We start from the raw sequence: 9,716 nt of genomic DNA, 5'->3' as shown, positions 1-9,716 counted from the left end.
CAGATGGCCCATGGAGTGTGGCTCTGGGGGGGACCCGCTGGGAACTTAGAAGGCCCTGGCCTGCCCTCCACGTGCATTGCCTGGGTGTCCATGGGAGGGCAGAATTTCGGAAGAATCCAAGTGGGGTCATGTCAACTCCCAGGAATCTCTTTTGATCCCCACCATCCCCACCCCCACACACAGTGTTTGGTTTTTATAATCCTCACCTGAGGATATTTTTTCATTGATTTTTAGGGAGAGTGGAAGAGAGAGGGAAAGAGAGAGAAATACCGATGTGAGAGAAACACATTGATTGGTTGCCTCCTGCACGCACCCTGACCAGGGGAGGAGCCTGCAACCGAGGTACATGTCCTTGACTGGAATCGAACCTGGGACCCTTCGGTCCACAGACCGATGCTCTATTCACTGAGGCAAACTGGCTAGGGCCACAGTGTTTTGTTTTTAAGGTCAGACCTACGAGAGGGCTCAGGCACCCTCCATGAGCACTCGCCCTTCTCCTGCGGGAGACCCTCGAAGGAGGAATGGTGTTAAGAACACACATGCCAGGGCAGTAGGTGGGCCCACAGGGTAGGAGGGCTCCAGGAATCCTAGACTCCCTGCACTTTGCACAACACATGGAGGTAAGGGGTGCCTTTTCGCTGGTGTCCTCTGAATGCCAGGCCCTGTTTGGTGCAGTGGGTAGGGGTGGTCACAGACAGGAGCTTCCGAACTTGCAAACACAGTGAGCTTCCAGAAGCTATTTCTTAAATCCTTCCTATCACCAACCCCAAAGGCTAGAGGGCCCGCTCTTGCCATCCGATGCTCGTGGCCAGGAGGACATGCTCCTGCTCCATTGCCTGTGAGGGATTGGAACTTGATTTTGTATAATTCTCATAACAGGGCACAGAGTCCGTGGGGATTTTGTTCTTCAAGTTATAGATGAAAAGGAAACTGAGCCTCAGAGACAACGTTACTTTCCCCAGGTCATTCAGCCAGTAGGTGGCAGAGCTGGGCTTCAAACCTGGGTCTGTTTAATTCCAAGTCACTCCTTCCTTCCCTTCGCACAAACACTGGAATAGTAGCAGCATTGCCAAACCTTGGTGTTGCTGGACTTCTTATTCAACACATATGTGGGTAAGTGAGGGGGACAGGGACGGCTACAGGAGAGAGAGGGACACCGCTCTAGGGAACAGCTTTGTAGTGCCCACAGGGTGGCTCCAGGCTGGCTGGTGGGGTGGGCTGCTGGGAGGCAGCCAGCCCCTTCCTCTGCGTGGTCAGCGTGTCCTCAGTGATTCCCCTCCTCAGAGAGAGGTACTCTGCGAGCACTGCATGATGAGTAGATCCTACACTGGGATATTTTTCTTAAGCACAAATGTTACCTTATTTATCTCCTGCTTTAATCTCTTACTCGTCCCCACCTGGCCACCTGGGTCTCCAGGATAAATTCCAGGGATTTTATTTGGCTTACAAGGCCTTTCCTGATCTGGCTCCAGCCGACTCACCAGATTTCTCTTTCCCTGGGCCCCCCACTCTGACCCCCTTCTCTGGCTTAGCAGTTCTCAGCTACAGGGGATCTTCCCCCCAGGGACTATTTGGCCAGCTTGGGAGACAGTTTTGGCTGTCACAGCGGGAGAAGAGTTGCTGTTGGCACCCAGAGGGAAGCCAAGGGTGCGGCTAAACATCCTAGAGCACACAGGACAGCCCCATGACAGTGAAGTATCCAGCCCCAAACGCAGCGGTGCGGAGCTGAGAAACCTGTCTTCACACAACTGCCCAGGATGTGCTGAGTTGCTCAGGTCCGTCTGCCTGGCGTGCCTGTCCCCTTGGCACGGTTCGGGAACCGGCTTCATCTTTCAGAACTCAGTGATCACCTCTTTCTTGGAGCCTTTTTGGTCCGGGCCCCCAGTCCGGTCCTCCATTTAAAATGGTAACTTGCTGTTGGGGCTGTAGGGGCTGCTCCTGGAGCCCCTGCAGCGTCAGCACCCTCCTGTTTGAGACTGACCTGTGTGCCCTCTCGGGACCATCTGCGCCCTTAGGCAGGACCTTGGCGTTCATGCCTGTGCCTTTAACCTTCCTCGGTGCAGGACGAAAGGCACTTAGCCTGCACACACAAAGGTGTGTGTGTGGGTGGGATGGGGGAGGGGGGGTTAGCGGCATGGATCTCCTGTGCCCTGTGAAGACCAGGATGGGGCCTTACAATGGGCGCGGAGCCCACCCACAGCAGGTGCGCGGTGAGTTTGTGTTGAGGGCAGGTATGGTAAGGGAGAAACACCTGTGAAGGCTTCCTGCAGGAGGCGTGTCTTTCTGGTCTCAGCAGGCAGGATTTGGCCTTGTGATGACGGGGACTGGGAGAAAAATACATCCCACAGTGAGGGAGAGTGAGACAGTAGCGCAGGTGTGGGCACAGGGTCCTGAAGGCTGGAGATTCCAAAGGGCTGGGGCGCTGATGGAGGCTTTTGAGCTCCCATCTGTGGTAATTCTGGAACTGAGGAGTCCTTAGTGCTATGGGAAGGTCACTGGGGATGGGGTAGAGGAAGTCTAGAGGGGGCCAAGTAGACCAGCTGTGGAGATCAGATGAGAGGTGGGGCCTGAGCTGGAGCCATCACAGGGGGGCGAGGGGGCCCCATCACCAAGGGTGGAGCGTGGCTGGGAGGGGACTGTGGGGCAGGGGCACGGGCTCTCTCCTGAGGTGGAAGCCCCCTGAGGATCATGGGCTTCTCTGGAAGATGGAGTTGCTTTGGCAACGGTTTGAGATTCCCAAGGTTCTTCCACTGGGGGGAGCTGTTTGATTAGAGAGTTGCATTGGAGGCTGGTGAGGGAAAGGCTGGAGGCTGGAGGCTGGGCAGGGGGAGGAAGGGGAGAGGGTGTGTGCTGCTATGCTTGCCCAGCTTCACCCAGAACCTGAGACAGGCTTGCTTTGCAGTTGAGGGTAGGCGAGGGCAGCCAGGGAAGGGAGGGAGTCTCGCTGCTCCTTTCCTCTTCTCACCCGGATCCCTCATGGGACTAGATTCCTGTGAGTGGCAACACGTGCCTCAGTCTGACAGCAGCCCAGGGCGGGGCCCTGTTATCCCCTGGCCCGGCTCAGTCACCACAGCGCACTCGGAGGGTGGTCTCAGCACTTTCCCAGCAGAGCCTTTATGCACGCTCGGCCCCGCCCTTTTGGTAGAAGAGCCTCCCGCTGTCACCAGGAACAGCTGCATCTGCACCCACATCTCACTGCCGCCACACAAAAGTGGTCACAGCCACGTATAAAAGTACAAAAGGTATAAAAGCTGTGGGGAAGGGCACAGCACTGTTGAAAATGGGTGCTGGGGCCACCTCTGGACATCTGTCCTAGGCCCAGTGCCCTGCCACCAGCACCCACGTCCGTCCGAGGTGCCCTGCCTGCCTCAGCCTGGCTCTGCTGGCTGTATGCCAGCTCCCCACTGCAGCAGAGCCTGGGGTCCACACGCGCCTCTCGGGCTCTCCGCCACGAAGTCATCTCCAGTCCTCGGAGTTGGGAGCCGCCGGGTGAGAGTCATTCAGCATCTGGTCCTGGCTCAGCATGGTCTGAAAGGTCACAGCCGAAGTCGCGGTTGGACGGGGTTTGGGTCAAGGCCACCCTACTGCAGCTATGTGGGAAGCAGGGGGCACTGGGGGGTGGTCCCACCTGACACTGTAAGTTCATGGTGTCCCAGGGACCCTGCTGTTGGGTCAGATCAGACAGCATGATCAAGATGCTAATTGCTCATACCTTAGAGGTAAAGTTGCTATTTTCAAGGCCACCAGAAACCTATTAGAGGTGAGAAGGGCAGAGCTGGTTGGAGTCATTTAGGTGTGTGAGCCAAGAAAAAAACAAATTGAATAAAAATGATCCTACTTGGATTCAGGGAGATGCCCTCCTCCCCAATCATGCCCTTGAATACAGCCTTCTTAACCTGTCTCTATGGGAACCAACAGGACCTAAAATGTATGGGGCCCCCAAAACGTGAACTGGGCTAGCCTTTTCCTGCCTCTTCTAATCTGCCTGTGCAAGGAGCTAACTTCAGCCCTGCTTCACAGAAACGGAACCAGGGCTCCGAGAGAGAATGACTTGCCCGACATCCCAGCAGGGGCATTGAACCAGGCTAGCCTCACTCCCGGGGTACTTCTCTCCCCGAGACCAGGCTGCCTGCTGGGCACGCCAGTACGTGCTCACATGACTTGATATTCAGGATGTCAGAGGCATGATGGGAAATATGTGGGTCTCATGGGCAAAGAGGGTAGAATAGTGTCCACCAGGCTAGAGGTGAGGCTGGGCATTGGGCTGACTGGGCAGGTGACCATCTCGGTTTCCTCACCAGCTCTGTGCCTGGGAAGAGAGGCCTGACATGCTTTAGCTGGTTTTTGCTCGAGGTCCATAACCCTCCCCAGGGCCCAGGGCCCTGAACTGCTCAAGGCCCAGCAGCAGGCACGTGCACCGCTTGCTGCCTAAGGGCTGGCTCAGGCTCTGGCCCCAGGGGCCAGCACCCTCCTTTGTTCTCTCTGCACCCCCACCTCCACCCCGCCTCAGAGCTGCTGCTGACACAGGCTCTGGAGTGGGGACAGGGCTGTCCCAGCTCTTGTGCATCACCTCACCAATCTCACAGGACCTCCCAGCACCTGTCCTACTGTGGAGAGAGTCAGGGTCCTACCGTGAGGCGGTGAATGTCTTGGGAGAGGAGCCCTATCTGCGTCACTGTGCCTTCCGAAGGTGCCATCTGTAAAATGGGCAGCGGCCCGGTCAGCATACGTGGACTCCCCTCGTGACTCACAGAAATGGCATGCACCACTTCTCCAGCTCGGGCATGCTCCCTCAGGGTGCACACAGGAGTGGGCCAGGCCCTGAGAGCACATGCCCTCTCTGTCCCTGGGGAAGCACGGAGCCTCCAGTGCCCCACACTGCCATGCACATGCTCTCCTGGGTCCCTATCCGGCAATGGTTCCAAGGGTAACCCAAGCAGGGCACAGACAGGGCCTGCCAGCAACAGCCCTTTCCTCTATGCTCAAGGCTCTATTTCCAGAGCAGAGAGGAAGGCCTTCAGGATGCTGAATACACTGGCCCCCATAGGACCCCAGACACCGATGCCCGGTACAGGCACAAGGGAGCATCCTCAGGGAGCTGCGCATGGAGCTTCTTCCTCCTCCTCAGGTAACGCTGGCCCACTCCTCCTCCATGAAACCTATTTGACCCTGTAAATTTGGAAGCACCCTCTGAGGGCATCACGTGTGACCCCTCATTTCACAGGTGGAAAAATGGGGGCCCACAAGGGGATACAGGCCTTGCTTGAGCCCACACAGAGAATTAGTGACGTAATTCCATGCAGTTTGAAAACAGACACATGCAGGGATACCCTCGCCGGGATGTGAAAAGAAATAAGGGATAGACCAGCTGGTGTGGCTCGGTGGTTGAGCATCAACCCATGAACCAAGAGGTCATGGTTTGAATCCCAGTCAGGACACATGTCCGGGTTGTCGGCTTGATCCCCAGTAGCGGGTGTGCAGGAGACAGCTGATCAATGATTCTCTCTCATCATTGATGTTTCTATCTCTCCCTCTCCCTTCCTCTCTGAAATTAAAAGGAAAAATAAAAAGAAAGACATAAGGGTCAGAGCCTGCCCTGACTATGGTTCTACAACCGTGATACCCAGGGACCAACCTCGAGAAGCACCTGCCACACAAAGTCCCAGGCACTGGCATCAAACACCAGCCATGCCAGCTGGTGAGCTTGTCCATCTCTCATTGGCCGGAAGTGAGGGGAGACCAGACAGAGGCCATGGCCTGAGGTGACAAGTAGTTTAAGAAGCAAATCTGAGCACTGGCTCCATCTGGGACAGAATCAGAGTGTCCTCAATGGGGTCATGAGGCCCCGGGACACCAGACGGTCACAATGAGGCTGTTAGGCTTCTGCAGATGAGGCCCCAGGGGACCCAGCAGAGCCAAAAGCTGCCCAGGGCAAGCTAGACTCTCCTGGGCGGGAGCCCAGGCATGTCTCTCACGCAGTCCTTGGCCAGACAAAGCCAGTCTGGAAGACCCATTATCAGTTAGTCAGCCTCTAAATCAGGAAGCAGGTCTTTGCAGCCCTGCCAGCACAGGCGGACCAACCCCCACAGTGGCTAGGGGCCCAGCCGGGCCCATAACAGAGAAGCTGGCAACACACATGAAAGAGCAGAAAGTCCTTCCAGCAAGGCCGCCTTCTTGTCTCCCCACCACCACCTTCACTGGGTGGCCCACGCCACTGAAACAGAAACCAACTGTGGGGTCTGCAGGTGAGATGTGACCTACAGTCAGGACGTGTGTGAGACACGAGGGGGGTGGAGCCTGAGGCTACAGGGCCACAGGCCTCTTCTGAAGGATGTGGGGTGGGGGTGGGGGTGGGGGTCCTTCCTTGCTCCTCTCCCTCGTCCATGGCACTTGGCAGATCCATAGTGTGCGCAGCGGGGACCCGTCTCCCGGCTGGGTGCCGCTGGCTCTCACGCTGTGCAGGGGGCAGGACTCATCTCCAGATGTGCTCGGCTCTCTGCCCCACCAAGACTAAAGACGTGCTGTACGGTTTGCTTTCCACATAAATATCGTTTTATTACCAGGAGGAAGTGACCACCTCTGTAGTAAGGCACAGCACAGTGACACTGTCATGGCGGCAGAAACCCCTGCTGCTGTCCCTTGGATCACAGCCGAGACTGTGGCACAGGCCTAAGGCACTTGAGATTGCCCCTCAACTGAAGCACAGCGGACGGGCCTGAGAGTGAGCCCCTGGCGATGGTCCAAGGTCTCAGGACCTGTGTCCAAGGTTGTATATTTCCATGGGTGTTGAAGATGGGACACTGAGAAGTACCAAAAATGTACAGGCATCTTTTAGTGTCTTTCCCCCTGAGTGAGAGCACCTTTGGCAACCGTTCCCAAAGTCTGGCCCCTCAGCAAAAGGTGCGACTCCATGCCCTGGCCACCCTCGGGGTTCGAGAGACAGGCCCAGGGGAACACGATGGCTGAGTGTTCTCTGCGAGCCATGCACACGCACAGGGGTGAGATGCAGTTATGTGCTGACACACACGGTGTTACTGTGAGTTCTCAGGGTGCACAGAGAGGACAGGTGACAGGGGCATCAGCTAGTCTGTCCCACCTGGTCCAGCCCATCCACTTCGGGGGCATCGAGTGGGCCGAGGCCCCGGTAGCCACTGTAGACCCTGTCACCGACACTGTCACTGGGCTCCATCGGGCAAATGTAGTCCGTCGATTCGTCGAACTTCTTTTTCCTTATGTTTCCAAAATGTGAGAATCCCAGTTTCCTTGGCTAAAACACAGCAAATGCAAGATTATGAGAAGATCATCAAGCTGGTGTGCAGGTGTGACTGACAATACTTTACATGGCAGGCCTCTGAGGAAGATGCAAGGCAAACTGCTTCTGGAAAAACTCTTAACCAAACGGAGCTCCTGTAAGCAATATCCATGCTGGGGAAAGACCAACAGGTAAATGATCTTACGTGGAGTGCTGCTCCCCCAAGACTCGGCTCCTGAGACGCATGCCTGCTGTCCCAGCAGGGATGCTGGCATTGCCCGGGGACAGGGATGCCTAGAGGCCCTGCCTCACCACAGCTGCTGGTGCCACACAGGGGAGCTCTCCTTCCTTCCACTTGCCCTTGTGGAGCTACAGGGGACAGGCCTGGGCGGCCCTCCTTCCCCTCTCCAGCTGCGCCCAGCAGCGTTTCTGATGCTCCCGTGGACACACTTCCTGTCTTGCTCCCTTGGGGAAGGAGGTCTGGACCCTCTCCAGCTGCGCCCAGCAGCGTTTCTGATGCTCCTCCTGTCTTGCTCCCTTGGGGAAGGAGGTCTGGGAAGGACCTGGTCTGAGGACCATGTGGCTCAGGCAGGTCAGATGGGAGTGGTTTTATTCTGAGAGCCCCAGTGAGTGGTGCTGGGACTGGGACAACCTCGGGACTTCTGGATAACTATGTGCCAGCTGCCAAGGGGAACACTCCTGTGGCACAAAACTGGGTTTGACTGCAAGGAGCCCAGGCCCGGGAAAGTGAGTCAAGGTAGAGGACCAGCTCCTAGCCTCCCAAGAATAACTGCTTCCTGCACGCGACGTTCGTGTAAAGCAACCTGTACTTTGTGCCTTGGACTCAAGAGTGGCCGGGAACTAACACACTAACAGTGAGACCACAGCAGAGCTGAGAGAGCTCCTCGTCCAGGTGCACGCACTGGCTTGGCCCCGGGTGCTGGGTCACTGCTGTACAGCATGAGGGCAGGAGGAGGGCCGCTGGACCGCCGCACAAAGTGTCCGCCACTCACCCGGACTTTGGCTGTGGTAGTCAGTGGTGTGTAAGCTGGTGAGGTCATTTTCTCCCGCTTCTCCTGTTCAGCCTCAGGACCAATCAGAGCATTGAATTTGGTAGTTAGGTGGCGTCTGAGGAGCGTCTTTTGTGGGGGGATATTGAGAAGCATAGCCAGGGTGTCCCCAGTGAAGCGTGGCTCCAGGATCTAAAAAGAAACCAGACAAGACACCCAGTGGTGACGAAGGGGCTCCAGGTGATGACTAAGAAATGCGCTTTCCCCATCCACTGCGGGCTTGGGTGCGCCTCCAGGGAAGAGCTGAAGCTCGCACTTGACCTGTGACCCCACGCCCCTCTCTACTTGGCCCAGAGCCTGGCTTTGAGCAGACACTAGCACAACTGCTGACGGAACATCTCCTTTTCACAGACGAGCAGAGAACTGTGACCTCTTAGATAAGGACACCTCCCAGGCTCCACTCTGGTTGACATCCAAGCCACCCCTTCCTCATTTCCCTGCTGGCTTTGCCACTTGACAGATCTGAGTGACGAGAAGGACTGTATCACGGCAAGCAGGAAGCTACATTTTGGTGGCCTCTCAATCCCTTCCCTGGCCCCCATGTTCCTATAGGAGGAGGTAGAGCTGAGGGCTGATTCTCACACAGCCCCTTTCCCTGGAACCCTCTGGCCTGTGGCTAGGGAAGTCCTTCCAGGGGCTGTCTTGCTTCTATGAGGTATATTAATTCTCAACCACAAATTATCAAAACACTTTGAGACTTCAACTAATACAAGGATTTCAGGTGAAATAGCAAATATTTTTACTAGGACTTATGTCCAGCCCTTAAGAAAGCAATTTCTGAGTGGCCCAGTTTTCACTGAGGCAGGTGGGCGAGTCCAAAGAGCCACTCACAATGAGACCTCCATGGACGCCGCTCCCACGAAGGTTGGGTGCATACTCCGCCAGGTCCACGGACCGCAGCCACTCCATCACCCTGTGGTTGGACCACTGCACAACTTCTGAAGGAGAAAGATTACCCTGTGAGGGAGAAGAAGAACGACGAGATTAGGTCTAACAGACCCCACCATGGCGCTCTGTGGAGCAGCCCCTGGGAATGAGCCCGCCCCGGCTGCCTCGCCAGCAGATAAGTCCCACACCCCAGTGACTCAGGCGGCAAGACCAGCTGCCCGAGAGCGTTTCCAGTTTCCGAGAAATGGAGCTCTCATGGTATCTTGCAGGATATTCTACACTGAGATATCTGATTCCAGAATCCTGTTATTCCCTATTTCTCTGGTTAACTTTGGAAACAATAGTCTCCAAAGGCATAGAGTCATTCATTCAGTGATTCAACATAACTTTAAAGAGGACTATCAATTATGAGCTGAGTGTTTTACAGACAAAAACATCTCCCTGGTGTGGCTAAATGTTTTAGGAGAGCACACGTTAAGATACTTGTGCCTAGGTGTCTTGTCTCT

The 9,716-nt window shown here is 55.9% G+C and overlaps 1 protein-coding gene across 6 annotated transcripts in view; it reads right to left on the bottom strand.

Annotated features, from left to right (window-relative positions):
- Positions 1–3,086: 3,086 nt before the first annotated feature.
- PPFIBP2 (PTPRF interacting protein, binding protein 2 (liprin beta 2)) overlaps positions 3,087–9,716 on the bottom strand; it is a 130,106-nt gene continuing 123,476 nt past the window's right edge. For 5 of the 6 annotated variants that reach the window (XM_014545818.1, XM_005873934.2, XM_014545820.1 and 2 more), the window contains 5 exons: positions 9,154–9,279; positions 8,266–8,454; positions 7,097–7,267; positions 4,632–4,697; positions 3,087–3,528 (listed from right to left, as the gene is read on the bottom strand). In XM_014545818.1, coding sequence (XP_014401304.1) covers positions 3,457–3,528; positions 4,632–4,697; positions 7,097–7,267; positions 8,266–8,454; positions 9,154–9,279 — 624 coding nt within the window. In that variant the 3' untranslated portion in view covers positions 3,087–3,456. Of the gene's footprint in view, positions 3,529–4,631; positions 4,698–6,529; positions 7,268–8,265; positions 8,455–9,153; positions 9,280–9,716 lie in introns of those variants that run through there. The other variant, XM_014545819.1, reaches the window with a different exon arrangement.

Source organism: Myotis brandtii, unplaced genomic scaffold, assembly GCF_000412655.1.
Source record: "Myotis brandtii unplaced genomic scaffold, ASM41265v1 scaffold422, whole genome shotgun sequence".
Lineage (NCBI taxonomy): Eukaryota > Metazoa > Chordata > Mammalia > Chiroptera > Vespertilionidae > Myotis > Myotis brandtii.
The sequence above is the reverse complement of the archived record's forward strand: the minus strand, read 5'-3'. Positions and strand labels throughout refer to the sequence as shown.